At 28.3% G+C, this 19,640-nt stretch overlaps 3 protein-coding genes across 3 annotated transcripts; 2 read left to right on the top strand and 1 right to left on the bottom strand.

Annotated features, from left to right (window-relative positions):
• Positions 1-952: 952 nt before the first annotated feature.
• Positions 953-2,251, top strand: GO595_004104 (cell division cycle protein 48; the record flags this gene model as incomplete). Its single annotated transcript, XM_067917199.1, has 1 exon — positions 953-2,251. One exon carries the CDS (start codon positions 953-955, stop codon positions 2,249-2,251), a length of 1,299 nt encoding a protein of 432 aa, XP_067775642.1.
• A 187-nt stretch (positions 2,252-2,438) lies between these two features.
• On the top strand, positions 2,439-6,164 carry GO595_004103 (ankyrin repeat protein; the record flags this gene model as incomplete). Its single annotated transcript, XM_067917198.1, has 1 exon — positions 2,439-6,164. One exon carries the CDS (start codon positions 2,439-2,441, stop codon positions 6,162-6,164), a length of 3,726 nt encoding a protein of 1,241 aa, XP_067775641.1.
• Positions 6,165-14,253: 8,089 nt separating this feature from the next.
• On the bottom strand, positions 14,254-15,306 carry GO595_004102 (uncharacterized protein; the record flags this gene model as incomplete). The annotated part of the gene is made up of 1 exon (XM_067917197.1): positions 14,254-15,306. One exon carries the CDS (start codon positions 15,304-15,306, stop codon positions 14,254-14,256), a length of 1,053 nt encoding a protein of 350 aa, XP_067775640.1.
• Positions 15,307-19,640: the final 4,334 nt, after the last annotated feature.

Genomic DNA, 19,640 nt, shown 5'->3' with positions numbered 1-19,640 from the left:
TTTACAGAAATTAACACAACAGACGTCCTCAGGCTGAACCATCGGATAAGTTACGGCTTCAAGAAGTGAAAAAGCAGGTAGAGTAAAGAAAATTGCAATGATTAAATCTGTGCATGCACCCCAAAGAGAAAGTGAGATATCAGGGTCAACAGAGTCATGGAGATCATAAAAGCTAAGGAAAATGCCAAGGGCTACAAATGTAACAAGAAAAAGTATGAAAAGATATCTGAAGAATTTTGTTGAACGAGTTCCTGGGCTACGATATGTAAATAATAAATCAAAAAGAATAAGAATTACAAGGCACATAGAAGTGAATAATAATATGCGGTCTAAAGCAACAAAAAATATTTTGAAAGTTCTTGGTTCCCAATGGAAAGGAACAAGTGCTATAGTTCCTCTGTATAACTGAAAAATAGCTAAAAATACCCAGAATACTGAAGTTTGGTCAATTATAGATTTTTTAGATTTGGAATTTTTGATATTCATTATTAAAAAGATAATGCTGACTAAAGATCCACCATAAAAAAGGATACCTAAAAAAATGCTTTCCGGAATATTACATCCAAACCCAGGTAATACATTTTTGCATACAAATTCTTTGTCCCAATTATCTGTCGAATTCATTTTTAATGTCGGTTAACTCTCTTACAAAAAGTGGAATGGCTCAAAAGTGCCAAACGAGCGGCCGTTAATTATCTGCAATAAATTTTAAATGTCTTCATCAAAACCAGAGAAAAGCAAACAACAAAAAGCCTATTTATTTGATGTTTCAGTTGTTTCATTACCATTAAATTTTGCTGTTCTTCTTAATCCTATAATGATAAAAAAATTAAAAATATCAGAATCAAACACTGCCTTAATTAAAAGCACTTCTGGCAACATAGCATTTGTCCATGTGTTTGAAGATTCTGGATGTCCTCAATCTGAAGTGAAAATTCCACGAACTGTTCAAATGTCATTAAATGCAAATATAGGAGAATCGGTTCCAATCTTATCATATGAAAGTGAAAGTCAATGTAGTGCATTAAATATTGCGCCTTTATTTAATGATAAAGATGTAAATTATTCTTCTCGAGTTTCACAATATTTCACATCTACTGCACGAACAGTTTCAAGGTGTTCTATTTTCATGCTTCTAATTGATGAAATTCCTCGATTTTTTCAAATCACGCAATGTTTACCAAAAGAAAGATGTATTACAACAGGGGACACAAAAGTATTTTTTGACAAAACAAAGTATGTGGTAACTGATTATCCAATTATTCCATATAGTTTTTCAGATATTGCATTTGAAAAAACTATTATTGAGCTTGTTCGAAATGCTGTTTGGCTTCCAATGAATAGACCTCAGTTATATGATATCCTTGATATTGATACATCTAGTGGCTTAATAGTTTATAGTAAGAAAGGAAATGGAAAAACCGCTTTTTTATCGGCGGTTGCTAAAATTTTAAACGTTCCCACGAGATACGTTTATTGTAAAAATTTGGGGCACTCCAAAAATGCGATAGCACAAATTAGAAAAGTTTTTGAATTTGCTTATTCTCAAAATAAATGTCTTCTAGTTTTCGATGATATTGACTATATTGCAAATGATATTAGTAAATGTAAGTACTCTGAAGAAAGAGAAAGAACTGCACAATTTATCTCATTGTTAGATAAAGCAATGAAGAATCCAAAATTCTCAATCATAGCTTCTTCATCTTCGAAAGGTAGCATTGATAATTCATTAATTCGTATTGGTCGATTTGGTTATGAAATTGATCTTGACGATGTAACAATCACAGAGAAAGAAGAAATAATACGTCTCAACACTCGAGGTTTAAGTAATCCTTCTCTTGATATTAGTTCTTTGGCTGCAAATTATACTGAAGGTTTTACAAGATCTGATGTTGAAAAATTTTGTATGAATGCAATTGCAAAAATGATCAATCCGATGAATCCTTTAGTTGTTAGTGATGTTCCAAACAACTTAATTGCGTTTTCTACTACAACAAAACTTAATCTAAATCACTTCATTGAGCGTAACATTCCAAGACGTGAATCATTTAATGATCAAGTAGACACAATCAATGCCTTTATTGAAGGAAATCAATCACCACAAAAGATTAAGAACCCATTTGCAAGAAATACATATGGAGAAGAACCTGAAGAACAGAGAAAACCTAATCCTTTTGCTAATAGTGGAAGGCAAGAAACAGGCGAACATAGTCAATTTATGCAACGTGGATGGAAAAATCCATTTGCATAATTCCAAAAATTATAATTTGTTTATAAATGCTGTTTGATTTATTTTTTCTTATTACACCGTTATTGTTTAGCTTCTAATAATTTTTTTTATTCCCGATTAAAAACATATTTTTTTAGGATATATTGTCACTTTTCAATTATAAACAACTCAATATAACCGTTTTCAAGTCACTTTTTAAAATATTAAAATGTCACAGCACTCTTTCGTTGAAGCAAATGTTCATGCAATGGTAGAAATTTGTTTAAACTCAGATCTTGATCATCTTGAACAGTATGTTAACAACAATTTTGGACAAGGCTTTGGTCTTGATTTTTGTCTTGATGATCAAAAGCAAACACTTCTTCATATTCTAGCGGGAAATCTACAATTTGAATATTGGGACACAATACTTAGATGCTTTGTTTATGTAAATTCACCAGATGCAAACCAACATACACCACTTCATATTGCAGTTTCCAAACGAAATATCAAAGCCATTCGAGCGCTTGTAGCTGCTGGTGCTTCTATGACCAATGAAGATGAGCATGGTGTTAATCCTTTTCAACTTGCTTGTAAAAGTGATTTTAAAGATGGTCTTGAAGTCTTTCTTAGCACACCCACTGGTATGCGTTATCTTAAGTCCAATTTTACCAGCAATGCTTGTTTATGTATCGATAATAATTCCATAGAATGTTTCAAAACAATCATTCGAAGTGTTCCTGAAGCCAAACTCAACGAACTCAATGAAGATGGCAATGCTCTTATACATTATGCTGCCCAAAGTAAATCCAAAAAGTTTCTTCGGGCATTATTAGATCTTAAAGTTGACATAAATCTTCCCAACAAATCCGGCTCTACACCAATCGAATGTGCCACCAAAGAAAAGTCCGCAGTTCTATTGTATATTAAAGGCGCCAACATTCCAAAAGTCCAAAACAACAAAAAACTTCCTCCGATCATCGAAAGCATTACGAAAGAAAGTAATTGGCAGTCCACAGGCGAATGTTTTACTCCATGTGAGTTACATAAGTTTGCCATGGAAGGTAATGCGCAAGGTATTTTATCACTTAATTCCAAGAAAGTCGATATCATTGATTGTTTTTCATATTCTCCATTAATGTATGCAGTTGAATACTTTAAAGATCCGACTGCAATTTCTGCATTACTTAAACAAGGCGCAGATCCCAATTTTCCATCGACAAAGTCTAAATCCAATTTAACAAATGCATATCATTTAGCAGCGTTAAAAGGTAATGCAGTAGCAATTCTTGAATTTAAGAAGAAGTTTGCACCGAATTTCTCATACTTAGATAAGAAAGGACGAAATTTAATATTATGTTCAATATTATCCAAAGATATCACAACTATTAATGAGATCGTTTTAGCAGCGCCAAATATTGATGGACCTTTTGATCAAATAATTAAAGCATTATTATCGATAGAAAATGATTCAACATTAGCAGAAGTAACAAAAATATTAATATCGAAAGGTTTACCAGCTAAATCTGTTGATGAACATGAAAAGTCATTAATAATGTATGGAATTGAAACCGGGAAATCGAAATTTGTTGAAGTTTTATTAAATAATGGCGCGTTAACAGAACTTGAAGCAGATGATGCAATCATCACAGCTGTTAAGAATGATCAACCAGATATAGTTATATCATTATTAAGTTCTACAAATCCATTACAATTAAATGTAAATCCATTAATAATGCATCAAGGATTACCATTAATATTTTATACAATTAATAAGTCGATGGACATATTAAAAGTATTATTTACATCAAATCAAACAATTAAAACTCAAATAGATACTAAAGGTAATACATTTTTACATCGAGCTGCTTATTTAGGTAATTTAGAATGTATTAAATATGCAATTGAAGTGATGAAAATTGATGTTAACATTATTAATAATCAAGGAGAAACACCATTACATAAGTTAATGCATGATTTATCAAACAACTTTGAGAACAATTATAAATATTTAGTTGAAAAAGGTGCAAATATTAAACAACTTGATAATTCAGGTAATAATATATTACATTTCGCTGCCGAAAATAATAACAAAGATGCGTTAAGTATATTATTAGGATTAGAAAATGTTAATGAACCAATTCTAAGTGAAAATGATATCAATGAAATGATACAACAACAAAATAATGATGAAAGAATACCATTAGAAGTTGCATCGAAACATTTATCTGATTTAAAGAGTGCTTTTGCAATGAACAAGAAATGGCAACTTAAAATATTCGATGGTCCTATTACTGATGAAACATTTCAAGAGTTTGCACAAAAGAACTTATCGCCGAATGTTAAAAACATGAAAGGAACACCATTAATTACATATGTAATGGACAATTGTGAAAATAAGGATTCTATTGTAGGCTATGTCCAAAACTTATTATTATTCGGCGCTGATCCTTCTAGTCAAGACACAGAAGAATTAACACCATTACATCATGCTATAGCATTAAAGAACAATGAGTTAGCGAAGATATTAATCGATGAAGGCTCATCATTCATCATAGGACCTATCATACGTGTATATGCTGAAGAGAATGGAACGCCTGAAATGCTCGACTTGATAAAGCAACCAGAAAAAAGAGCATCAGCAGTCGACGAATTTTTACAGACGCAAATTAATGCCGTGGATACAATGGCTGCGATATTGAAGTTTAAGAATCGATTTAATCGGCCGAACGAAGATTTAACAATTCGCTTTTATATGGATGAAGTCTCGAAAATGCATCGATTGTTATCATTGTTTGTAGATCGCCTTCGAAAGATATCACATAATATGAAACCATCTGCAGAGTTTGGTAACTTCTTTATGTATTTTGTCGATGCATTTATCCCATTATTAAATATACCAACTGTATATCATACGGCGTTAAGCGAAATACAACAAATTCCAGAGCTAGCGCAAATATTAACTGAAAGCGTTGGATTTAATAACTATAACTTGGCCGACACTTTGATTGTACCTGTACAACAATTCACGAGATATCATGAATTAATTAGAGCGATAATTAAGGCTACACCTCCCGACCATCCGGATATAGCACAATTACAACGAGCGCATCTAAAATATAATAACTTAGGAAGAGCTTCAAACGAAAGAATGTTAATTGCGGAAAGTAGAGAAAAACTGAAAACAATAACATTGAAATCAACGGTTAACGATAAGATGAGTCAATATAATCCAAATGATGTGTTGCTTTATCATGGATTATTCGAAAAGAAATCACCACAATTACCTCCGGAAGGTACAAAAGTCTCCGAATCTTATGAATGGGGTCTGAAAACAAACCAAATTCAATCAGGAAAAATTAACGTGCAATATTATACAACGTTCGGAAAAAGTTTGAAGTCGTTTATGAAGTCACAGAAAATTGGAATTTTTCTGTTCAGTAAGATAGCTTTGTTTGGTTTACAGAAAAACGAAGAACTATTCAAAATCAAGTTTTCATGTCACTCCTCTGAAATTTTGTGGGACTTCTCAAAAAGTTTGGGGCCTGATACGTTCCAAATATGGACGCCAATAGGTCAATTCGTATTAAAAATTGAACCTCCTAAGAACTCAACTGCAGACTTCGAAAAAACTCAGTGGAAAAATAACGTGGCAAAACTTTCAAAAATCGATGAATCAGAAATGTCAACTGTAAATGGTAAGGAAATTTGTTACGTTTCTTGGGCTGGTAAAGAAACTCATTGCGTGCACTCAAAATTGTTCATGGTTCATTGCGCAGATAAAGAAGAAGCAAAGAAGAAAATATTGGAAAAATTGGAACAATTAGGAACACCAATAGAAACAATACCAAACCCAATGGGCGGTACAGAGCCATTAGTAAGCTTTTGGTTCCAAACACATTGTCCACCACAAGGTCAAGACACCGACATTTTGTCTGATGTGAACCTTCTTTGATTAAATAATAAATTGAGCCGATAAATATCTTTTAGATTAAGGAAAACTATTTGTAATTTTATGCATTTATTAAAGATGAAGCAAAAAATCTTTTTAATCGTTTTATATAGAAAAAGTTGCTTACAACAGTTGTCATTTTATTTGTTCACAAATAAAAAATGACATTCTAATGCAAAGAAGAGAACATGAAATAATAAATAAAAAATTTATTTTACCTCAAAAGCCAAATTCTTCTTCTTCTATAAACCCAATGTACTTAACAAAAATTAAAGCTCAAAAAGCATATCTTAAGCAATGCAAATCGACTCTTCAAGATTTAAATTCAGATCCATCAAAAAAAGCAATAAAGTTACGTCTAATATGTGAACGAACAAAATCAATTAAATCTAATTCAAAATTATTTAATGAATTTTGTCAAATTTATCCATATCCATATTTTTTCCAACAAATTTCAGAAGGTGAAACACCTGAAATTCGAATTTATTCTTTAAAATCCTTTTCTATTTGCTCAAGTTCCAAATTTTTTCCAGTTCATAGATTTTCAAATATAGAAGTAATCAATTTTTTTCTCAATCTATTAGTTGCAAATGGGCCTAAATATTCCCCACATATCATTAATATCTTTAGTTCAATTATCTCCAAACGTGTTGATGTTCGACAATATATATTACAAAACAATATTTTTAATTTTCTTAATATATCATTATCAACAGCACGATTTATCGCAGCGTGTTTAATTTCACCACCCAATCTCCCCGAAGAACATACGATTATATGTTCGAATATAATTCTTCAATTATTGCAAACAAATAATTTCGAAATTGTCAATGAAATTCTTCCGATTTTCAGCAAAATTCCAGTCCAAAACTACAAAGGAATAAGTCCATTTATCATTGAATACATATTTACTGAAACGGTCACATTAAATGATCCAAAAATTGCAAACAAAATATTAAACATTGCGAAACACGTTAATTTAGATGAGAAGATATATATATTAACAGTTTTAAAACTTATGTTAAAGTTTAATGATATTAAATTACAAAGAAAATGTTTAAAGATATTTAACGAAAATTTCGAAAAATTCCAAAAATTTTCTTCGCAAATTTTCGATTTCATTTTTACTTCAATTAATATTCAAAACGTTTCATATCTGATTGGGAAACAATGCGCGCAAATTGTTATTAATTACTTTAGGAATATAAATGAATTTAAAATCGATTTCTTGTTTTTGTTGTTACATTACATCGAAGATACACAAATTGGTCAAAAGTGTTTACGTTGCGTTTGCGAATTACTGTTTTTGCCGTTTCAGGAAAATGTTTTAAACCAAATAAAAAATGTGATTGCGGATTATCAAGACGAAATTGTAAGGTACCAACTGTCTGACAACAACGAAATATCGGAAATAGCTTCGTTGGTGATGGATAAAATCCAATAATTTTTGTATAATAAAATAGAAATTTGTTATTTTTTGAGAAATTATAACATTTGTTTCTTCATAATAAAATTTAATATTTGCCATAATAAAATGAATTTTAATTACATTAGTTTCAAATATCTATTTGCAAAACCAGAGCGAGCCTTTTAGAGTCAAAATATTTGTTCTTCCTCAATTATAACATTATTGAAGCTATACACCCATTGAATCGACTCAGAATAATTCAATCAAAATCATTTCGCTAGTTCAAACTAAGGATTTCTGCCCACTTCGAGCTTAAGTTTATCACAAAATATTAAAACAATTTTCACACAAAAAAATTCTGTGAACAAAAAATCAAATGCTGCTTGTCGTTCTGTTTTTATGTATCAAGAAAATGGTTCCAAAAAGAGCCAAATGCGCCAGTTTCTGCTCACATAAGTTCAAAACATCCAATGAAACAAAAGCATGCTTTGCTGGATGCCTTCAAGTTGCACCTAAAGTTATAAATAAGAAAATAATATCACCTCCTCTTTTGGATAATGACGACAAACTAACTAGGCTTGATGTAGAATATAAATGCTATAATAATTGTTATCAGAATTATGGTTTTTGGTCATATTACTTTACGTGCGCTTATACTTGTCTGCGTTATGATCAAAAAAAGGGAATTAAAAGCTGCATATGCGGTGATTCTGATAGTTTGAGTAATGTATCATGTCGTGTAGGGTGTCAATTCATGGATGACTATTGGAAATTGGAAGGAGGTTGGAAGTAAAATTCCAAAATTTTCGAAAACATATGTTTTTAAAACAAAATTATTTTGAATAATAATGTTTTGATATAGGAGGAATTTTGATTAACGAGTGTATCTCTATAGATATAATCCTTTTTGCATTTCAAAGGCATAAAGATATTTGATTCACATGTGTTTTTTTATTACTTTTCTCATTTTATTCCTTGCCAACGTAAAAGTGCACTTTTTTATAGGCGGCAAAATTATGATTGATGAAAACCAACTAATGCAAATTGATATCATAATACAGAAATACTATAAAGAAGGACAATCTCAAGATATACAACCTATTATTGAAGCTTGGCAAAAAGATGTAAACTATTTCCCAATTGCTCAAAAAGTCATTGAAAGTACTCAATTCAGTCCATATTTTATACACTTTGCAATAGTTTCATTAGAAAAACTCATAGGAATCCTTTATCCGACATGGAATGTTGAGCATTTTTTAAATCTATCAAATTGGTGTCTTGAAATGATATATAATCAGATAGACAAATTTTTTTCCAGCGACATAATTCCCACAGCATTTTGTTCCATGTATGCTACTATTATAAAATATGGGTGGCATGTATCATCAGATTTTCATCAATTTTTTGAAAATTTAAAGAAGCTTTTCCAGGGCAACATAAAACATTGTACAGCTGCGTTCATATTATGTGGGTATTTTGTCGAAAAAATGACAGTTATCCATAATCTTGAAACATATCAATTAGATAATTTCAAAGAAACAACAATGTTAGAAAGTTTCCAATATGCCATTCAAGCCATGAGTCGCATTTACAACACTCCATCTCCTGATTTTTTTTATCTCATGAAAAATACATTAATATTTACCACCTCATGTCTTTCATTTGAAATATTTTCAACACAACATAAAATGTCCACTGACATCGAAAAACTCTCAATTTCTTTACCTGAAGCATGGCATTGTATTAATTTCATTGATGTGATCCGACTATGTTTTGAAATCTATAAAATTTGGACCAACGAAGAAATCCAACGTCAAACACTTGAGTTAATATTTCGTATCATATCGATTACCACCAAATCTCGGACTACTATGCCCGAAGATCAACTTGTATATTTCGACACTATTATTTGTTGTGTATGTGAAGTTATTGAGTCTCAAATACATTTAAATGAAAATGACAAATATACAAATGTACATTTTTTATTAAATATTCTTGTTCGCTTTAATGTTTCCTTAGATTTTGATACCATAAAACAACTTAATTCATTTCCACTTTATATTAAATGTCTTCATCAATTATCAACGCAAGTATTAAATGTCGATTTCATAGTACATTCGACAGAATCAATTGTGAACATATTAAAGATTTGGGGGAAAATTGTTGATTTTATAATATGTATTGATGAGAATAATGCGTTTCTTAATGATTTCTTGCAATTCATAAGTGAAACATGTCAACAATATTTAAATTTATTATTACAACTCATCAATAATGAAAATAATGAATTTGCTTATGAATTATTATTCTCCGATTTTTCACATTTTAATCCATTAATACAAGAGTTTACTCATGTTGGAAGAATACTTAAGAACAAATTTTATGATTATATCTTTGAACTATTTAATCAATTTTTATCGAATTTCGTAACAACACCGACAATTAAAATATATGAAATGAATTTAAGTTTATTATCATTAATAGTTGCATCACCGATTTGTATTAAGTTACAAATCGAAGAAGTTCAATCTTTTTGTTGTATGTTATTATTTAATTTGTTTAAGTCCACGAAAGATATAAACATATCTGGCGTTAATTGTGAGTTAATAGAACGAGTTGTAATATATTTAATTGATCAATTACAAAAGTCTTCATTAATTCACATATCGATAGTTAACTCGACAATTCCTAAAGAAATCGAACTAAACACAGAGTTCAAAACTATTGATGATGTTCTTATAATGTTATACGAACGACTTTTAGTCACAATCAAAATCTTTCCGAATAATAGTCAATTAATATCATCTGCGATATCAACAATATATTATTCAATTAATAACCAACAAAAGAATTCCTTTTATTCCAATCTAACACGGCAATTTTTAACACAAGAGTTATTGGATATAAATAATATTCAACAATTAACATTTTTGGCAAACCCTTCAAATAAATATAGTCGCTTAATGTTCTTTAAAATCATTTTCCAATTAATAATTCAAGATGAAACGCCATTACGTTTTAAGTATGTCTTCGATGAAATCGATCAACGAATCGTTAAATTTATGAACATGCCTGATCAAGTCCAAGGATATTTGATATTACTTGATATTCGAGGCTTGTTTATGGGCGCAACGACTTCTTTTCATTATCAGTTTCTAATGGAATGGATTTTCCCTAAATTAAATGTTCTTGAAGGGATTGTCTTAAATTTTAACAACTTAATTCATTCATATTTAAAACTTTTGATCGAAATCTCTTCGAATACTGAATCGAGAATTAGATATGAACCACATTCTGCAAAAGGATTAAAATTGTTTAAAACAATTGCTGAATCTTTATTAAAATTAATACCAACTTTACCTGAAACTATTCATAGCTCTTTTAAAGATATTACTTATGTCATGCAATTAATGGAATTAATGTTAATGAATAACGATTCTTATATAGGCGCATTGGAAGTTTACGACGACCCAATTTTGAAAAATTTATTTGCGGTTTTTTTACAGTACACAAACAAAGTGAACTTCCTCGAGCTGTCACATTATCAAAAAGCAACTTCGGTTTTATTGAATTTTTTGAATTGTTTATACGAAAGGTTCATTGAATACGTTGTACAAATTGATATAAATTTCATAAATACTTCTTTGATAATATGCTCTCTAGCTGACCCTGAAGCTAGAACTGTTGACGTGGATAAGGCTTTTAATGTTATTTTTTATATAACTGAGTTTTATATAAGAAATGAAAATAATGATTTAGGGAAAGCTTTGTTGAGTTGTACGCATGAAACTTATGATAAGGTATTAATAATGTTGGAGAAAATGATTTATAAGTTTGTGGGCTTAAACCCATCAAGCATTAGAGTAGCAAGTCTGATGAAAAGTATTCTAAGAATGAGACCGAATTCTTGGAATGAAGTAAAACTCAGATTGGCTCTGTTCTTACAAAATTGTAAAAATCCAGAATTAGAAAAAAAAATCAAACAATTACTTTCAATTCAATATTAATAAACTGTTTATTTATTCATTTTTCATTAAGTTTGTATAAGATGCAAGTATGATTTAAGTAAATACTGATGTTCCAACATCAGAAAGCTATCAGTACTGTTAATGATACAGACAAACCAAATGATCACAAATTAAATCGTAAATATAACATGTACGATTTTATTATTAGCATTTTTTTAAGCTTTGATATTTTTTTTTACAAAGCAATAAAAATCGCTTTGGCCATTCTGCCTAATTTTAGATAAAACACAGAAATTCTAAGCATTGATATCAAATTACCCCATTCTTGTTCAAGAAACAATGCAACTATTTTTGTTACTTTTGGAAAATAAACATTAAACAAAATAAACAAAAATCTTTAGCATTAATATCAATTCCTTTTTGTTCAAGAAGTATTTTAAATATTTCAATAAGACCATTATAGAAAGAACGAATGTGCTGTATCATATTATTTTCATAATAATTTCCTAACCGTAAAAGTGACATCTTCTTTCATTACTTTAACTTTTGCTCAAAATGATTTCTTCAGCAAGCAATGCTGATAATCTCCATACAAACAAAGAATATCTCATAACGTTAATGCGTTTAGAGCAAATTATCTTAAATTTAGACAATAATAATGTTCAAGAAACGGTTCAATCAGTAATTAATTTGTTTGATAATAAGTATTCATATTCATATAAATATATTGTTTGTAGACTTGTTTATTCATCTTTTGTTTCAAGACGAAAAGATTCTAACATTTGTTTTGATTTTCTTAAGTTAATTAATCAAAAATATGAAAACTCAAACAAAAATGAAATATTTAATTTATTTAGTAAATCTATTTTTAGTAAAAATACTCAAGAATCATATTATCTTTTAGCACAAATGGCTGAAAACAATTTGATTGATCCCGAAATCATTAAATATAAATTATTACATTTTGCACATTACATGGAAGAAGACCGGAATCGATATCAATATTATAATTTTCATAATGAATTTATTCAAAATTATGACGAACTTTCGAAAGACGATTGGAAACTTCATAAAAAATTATTAAAAGAAGGAGTTAATCCAAATACACTTTTAAAAATAATTCGAAATGATGAAATTGAAAAACTTCAAGAAATATCATCACAACCAAATTTTGATTTTAATCAAAGAATTGAACCATCGCTCTATGAAAGATGTTCACTTATTAACAACAATTATGTTACATTAATTGATTATGCAGCATTTTTTTCTGCGATTAAATGTTTTAAATTTTTACTTATGAATGGTTCTGTTTTAGTTACCAAAACAAGTTTATATGCAATTGCAGGTGGAAACATTGAAATTATTCATTTATGTGAACAAAATCATTTACCATTTAGAAACGCATATAAAATAGCAATTGAATATCATCAAAATGATATCTTTAAATATCTATATGAAAATTCATATATTGAATCAAAAGAATTAAATGATTCAGTAGAAAAATGTGTTTTATATGATTCATATGAAATTTTATCATATTTAGAAGAAAAAGAAGTGAAAATATTTGACTCTATTATATATACAACAGCTGAAAATGGTAATTTATTACTTATAAAACATTTTCTTAAAACAAATCAATATCCGAAAAATATTTTAATTGCAACAACATATTCAGGAAATATTGAACTTGTTAAATATTTTATAAGTAAAAAAGGATTTGATGTTAATGCATGTAATAATTTATATTTTGATATTTTTATGTTTTATAATAATATATGGAATTTTTTCAAAGTATTTCAAACAGCACTTATGATTGCATCTTTAAATGGAAAGGTTCAGGCTGTTAAATTACTTCTTGAACAAGAAGGAATCGATGTAAATATAAAGGCTATTTATTTATATTAGTTAAAGATTAATCTTTGTATTCTTTATTTCAAAATAATATTTGGATTTCTTTTTTGTTATTTGAAACTGCTTTAATTTATGCATCTGAAAACGGACATACAGATATTGTGAAATTACTTCTTCAACAAAAAGATATTGATGTAAATTCTAAAGGAATTTCATTGGTTTAATTAGAGTTTATTTTTTAAATTTGCTGTTTATAAATAATTTTTGGAATTTATTTATATGACATTGGACTGCTCTTATTATTGCAGCAGAAAATAATCATATCGATATCGTTAAATTACTTCTCGAAAAAAAAGGTATAGATATTAATGCTAAAAATGTTTATATGTTCAACTTTGGATTTGTTATATTAATTTTATATCCGAAAATAATATTTGGAAATTATAAAAATTATTTCAAACAGCACTTTATTATGCAACAAAAGAAGGTCACACAGAAATAGTTAATTTACTTCTTGAACAAAAAGGAATCGAAATTAATGATAAAAATATCAATTTGTTTTATTTGAAATTTATATAAATAATTTAAAGTTTAAAAATAACATTTAAAAATTATTTCTAATATTTTAGTATCCAAGAAATGTTTATAACAAAATCCATATTTTAATTCAAGAAATAATAATTACAAACAAATTTATTTCAAGTAAAATACAATCAATAGATTTGACTTTTTTAAACAACATTCAATTAAGTTCTTTATTTTGTATTCAAATTCAAGAAAATATTGTATAATTTAACATTTCTTTTATAATCAAAAACAACAAATTTAGAATATTTTATTTATACAAACACAAACAAAAACAATATCAAAATCGCTTTCCATTAACTTCAACTTCGAGCTTTTCTGTAAACCTTGCAAAAGTCGGATTTTGTTCTTCAATAAAAAAATTTGTTAATATTTCTCCATTCGAACATTTCGTTATTGGAACTTCATACTTATCTGAGATCTCTTGAATTTCCTCATCATGATTTAGGTCATCAAGTATAACTGCAATTCCATCAAAATCACGAATAAAAACTATAAACTTAAAAGCTCCGATTGATGAACGTTGCAACCTATGAGGAAATGAAAGAGGTGGTAACAATAAAATTGGGTATAAAATTCTTCTCATTATATCAACTGTTGAATTCATCAAATTGAGTACAGTAGCCACTTTTTCAATAGCCGTGGCAGAACTTTTGTACATGTCTGAAATTTGAATGGAATACATAAAAAGTGGAACATCTCGGAAAAGTGGTAAAATCGACCGTTTGTAATAACCGTCGGATGACCACGCTGAAACGAGTTGAATGCATCTTTCTCGATGCTCTCTATAAGATTCTTCATAACTAATATAATACGAATCAACAGCACACTGTCTAGCCAAATAACAACCATATAAAACACCATCAAAGCTCTCAACATTAGATGTTGATCTTGCTTCAAATCCTAAAACTCGAAGTATTTTCTTGCCGTCAGACCTTATTCCAGTTACAACGATCTGAAACACGAGTGATTGTGAATTACTTGGTCTAGTCATTTTTGCATCAACAAATATCGAAGATTGACCATCAAGCATAGTCAACAATGTCTCAGGGCCCGTTATATTTCTTCTAGAGCTCAACTGCAGAACCTCAAAGCAGTTAGGAGTCAAAACTTTTACTCTTGCTCCAAACAGTGAATCAGATTTAAGGAATTGATACAACTCTGGCGCAACAAGATCATTTGATCCAAGCTCAAAAAGATGAACCCTATCACAGTACTTTGCAAAGCTACTACAGTCTGCGTTTTTCGAAGTAAACAAATGTATGGAAACTCTTTTTGATGCAAGAACTTCTTTTAAAGACGCGTCGAGCTCGAACGGGCTCTGTAAATCCATCGAGAATGCGCAGAGACATATGTGCGCGTGCTTGAGATTCTTTAGAAGTGCAGAAAGATGGTTGAAAAAGTCCGAACCGGTTATTGTAGATTTATCTGATGAATTCATTGATGCAAAGGAAGGTAAAAAATGCGCTTCTTTTGAGTTGCATATGATTAGAGGTGGGTAGTTGATGTCAAAATATGTGAAAGAGCGAGGTTTTTGTAAATCATAGTATGTGATTTTTGGTCCAATTTTAATAAGTGATACATCAGCGTCAACAGAATGTGACCAATCATCAAGTAAGCTCCCAAGTATAGTTTTACTGGTTTCATTGATGAAAAAAAATTGATTATGAAAAATAAATAAATATAAAGGCTTTTCATTTTGACTGAGAATTATGTCATATATTTCGCTTTGTGGTAAAAACGTTTGTGGTTTGATTGCATTTTTAGTTTTACAAACACCACATTCCCAATGATTTGCTGAAAAGTCACAAAAATGAGAAGGAAATGCATGACATTTAATACACCTTGGAACTTTGGAATTTTTGTTAGGACTTTCTAATGGTGGCTTTGCTTTTATTGGTGAAACTTCAAAAACATATGTAATTTTATTTTTGTTCAAAAAGCTTGGTGTAGATGGAAACAATTTAAAGCAATTTCGTATCCAATGTTTGTTACATTTTGCTTGAGAAAATAAATCTGAAGACATGGTTGGCTGCATTGATTGTGCCAGTCCAGTCTCATTCATACGAAATGTGATATGAAAAAATATGGATTGGATGATGAAAAACAAATATTAAACATTATGATATTTTATTATACCACACAGGGTTTGACTTACATCTCTGACACCTATTAAAATATAAAAAAAATTGAGATTTTAAAATATCACATGGGAATTATCAAATATATTTTAGAACAATTATAAAATACTCTATGATAATTAGTTAAATCAGTTCTTAAAAAGTCCTATTAAAAAAAATATAATTAAAAAATCAATACACTGATTAATACTTCAAAATTTCTTTATTGTTCCGAAGTCAGATAACCTTGTTTCCAAAGCACATGCATTATTACATACTTGAATAAGATCTACTATTTAGAAATTAAATTTTAATTTCATAAAACAAAAATATATTTTTTTATATACACTAATTAAAAATAAAACATAAAATACATGTGTTATGTATTGTTGCTACGGGAAGCAAGCAATAAAAACATTTGAATAAATGACTTTTCATTTTTTTTATTTTTTTTTTTTTTTTTGTTTTTTGTTTTTAAAAACCAATTCAATTCAATGAATCATTCGAAATAAAAGTAATTTTATTCCTTATTTTCAAGATTTCTTGATGATTATCACCAGTTTAATATTATTGGGAAAATGATTTTTATAACAAATTTTTATTCAAAAGGGGTTAGGAAATCATGATATTAATATCGTTCTTTTTCTTGAGGTTCTTGTTTCTAAAGAAATTCATGTGATTGGAAATACGATTGTTAAAATTTTTACCAAATTAGTGGGGGAAAGGTTAAAGAAGTAGAATTGCTCAGGTATAAACTTGCTTCATGAATTGGATACATTTCTGGAGTGATTTTCGATTTCTATAATTGTTTACTACAAAATCGGTAGATTTATCGAAAATTTTTATGCATAATATGAGTAGCGTAATCAACGTCTCAACAAGAATTACATTAGAAATTCTTCACAGTGGAAAGTTGAGGGTACCAAACATCATTATTTACACCCAATTTGAAAAGTGACACGAATTCAATACATATCGTTCAGTACAAATCCTGAGCAAATCCCTGTTAAAAGCACCAAAAAAAATGAAAAATCAAATTCAAAGTGAATGGGAAACACTCACATTAATCGAGAAGATGTTTTTTGATTTGAATGGAAAAAATCTTATGAAATCAACAAATTCAATAATTAACAATTTTGATAATATTCATCCAATATCTTGCAACATAATTATTTCTCAAATTTTATATACTTTGTGTGCTACAAATATTTATGATTTTGATATGTGTTTAAATTTTTTAAAGGAAATTGAAGCACTTGAAGCGAGTAAAAAAGTCAACCCAAGCTTTTTCGAAATATTCACAGATATTCTTATTAAAAAGAATACACAAGAATCATTTTATCTTCTTGAAAATTTGGTTGAACATAATTTTATTCAACCAAACTTCATTCAAACCGTAAAGAATCCATATTTTGCACATTATATGTCAAAAAGAGAAATAAAAAAACTTAAATATTCCGATTTTAAGGATCAAATCCTAGATAATTATGAAGAACTATCAAAGAATGATTGGGAACTTCATAAACAATTAATTAAAGAAGGACATAATCCAAATGAAATATCAAAAATAATTCGAAATGATGAAATAGAAAAACTCCAAGAAATATCATCACAAAATGATTTTAATTTTAATCAAATAATTCCAAAATCACTTTATGAAAGATGTTCAATTATAAATGAAAATTATAAAATTGTTAGATTAATTGATTATGCAGCATTTTTCGGATCAATTAAATGTTTTAAATATTTACTTGTAAATGGCGCAGATTTAAAAGACACAGGCAAATTTTTCTGTAGCAGGAGGAAATGAAGAAATTATTCATTTATGTAAGCAAAATCATATATCATTTCAAGGATCAATTAAAATAGCAATTAAATTCCATAAAAATGATATATTTAAATATTTATATGAAAATAATAATAAAAGGTTTAAAAACTTAACTGATTTAGGAAAAGAATGTATTTTTATATCATAATTATGAGATTTTTACATTTTTACTGGAAAATGGAATGAAAATCAACGATGATATTATTAATGAAGCAACACGAAATGGAAATTTATATCTTGTCAAATACTTTCATAAAGAATATCCACGCCTTCCAAATAATATATTACTTATTTCATCAGAAACAAGAAACATTGAACTTGTTAAATATATTTTGGAACAAAATGAAATCGATGTCAGCACGAAGAATGTTTTAATTGTTTCATTTAAAGTTTATTTTTGCAAATTGATATTTCATATTAACAATTGGAATTTGCTCATGTTATATTGTACATCATTTTTGCTTGCATGTAAATATGGTTTCAATGAAATGGTTGAAATACTTATTAAAATAAATGGAATTGATATTCATGTTAAAGATATTTATATATTTTGTTTAATACTTGTCTAAATAATTTTCTGTTTCAAAATAATATTTGGAAATTTTTCATGTTATTTGATACAGCACTTATTTTAGCATCTAAATATGGCAATACAGAAATAGTTAAATTACTTCTTGAACAAGAAGGAATTGATATCAGTGAGAAGAATATTTTTTTTGGTGCGTTTAAAAATTGTTTTAGTAATTTTTTGTTTAAAAATAATTTTTAATATTTTTTTAAATATTATTGGTCAGCATTAATGAATGCATCTAAAAATGATCACACTGAAATAGTTAAATTACTTCTTAAACAAGAAAAAATTGATGTTAATGAAAAAAACTTTATTTTATTTTGTTTAATATTTATTTCAATGATTTTCTATTTCAAAATAATTTTCGGAAATTATTTTAAATATTTGATACAGTCCTTATCATAGCATCTTCAAATGGTCATACAGAAATAGTTAAATTACTTCTTGAACAAGAAGGAATTGATATTAATGCTAAAAATATTTATTTGTTTTATTTGAAATTTATTTTAATAATTTTATATTTCAAAGTATTTTTTGGAAATTATTTAAATTATTTGATACAGCACTTATGAAAGCATCTTCAAAAGGTTATACAGAAATAGTTAAATTACTTCTTGAACAAGAAGGAATTGATATTAATGCTAAAGAGATTTAGGATCAATTACACAACCGCAGACCAAACCTCCAAATCCTCTCAATCGATTTTTAAAGGGTAAATTTAGAACGATAGGAAACGATCCCGCTTTTTCAAAGAAATTATCATTCTTTCAATTTGATTTTCAATAAAAATATAATTGACACGTGTTTTAAATGAAAATAGAAAATGGAAAACGGTTTGACAAAATATAATCCGATTAAAAAACATTTAAAAAGTGATATATGTCATAATAATTTATTGAATACTTTATGAGAATGTGTATATTTTTGGATAAAACTTAAAAAACAATGGAAGGACGGCATGATTATACACAAGAACAACCACAACAACATCAATCAAGGCAAAAATCCATTCCCTTTTATGATGAAATTTGTAAAATTTTTGAAAATGAAGAAATTGCAATCATGATGAAGATATCTTCAATTTTACAATGTTTTACCTGTTACATATACATGCGATTTTTGCAAAGGCACTTGCACCAGGCATTTCA

The sequence above is a fragment of the Histomonas meleagridis genome, assembly GCF_020186115.1.
Source record: "Histomonas meleagridis strain 2922-C6/04-10x chromosome Unknown contig_25, whole genome shotgun sequence".
Classification (NCBI taxonomy): Eukaryota; Parabasalia; order Tritrichomonadida; family Dientamoebidae; genus Histomonas; species Histomonas meleagridis.
This window is presented reverse-complemented; position numbering and strand designations above follow the sequence as displayed.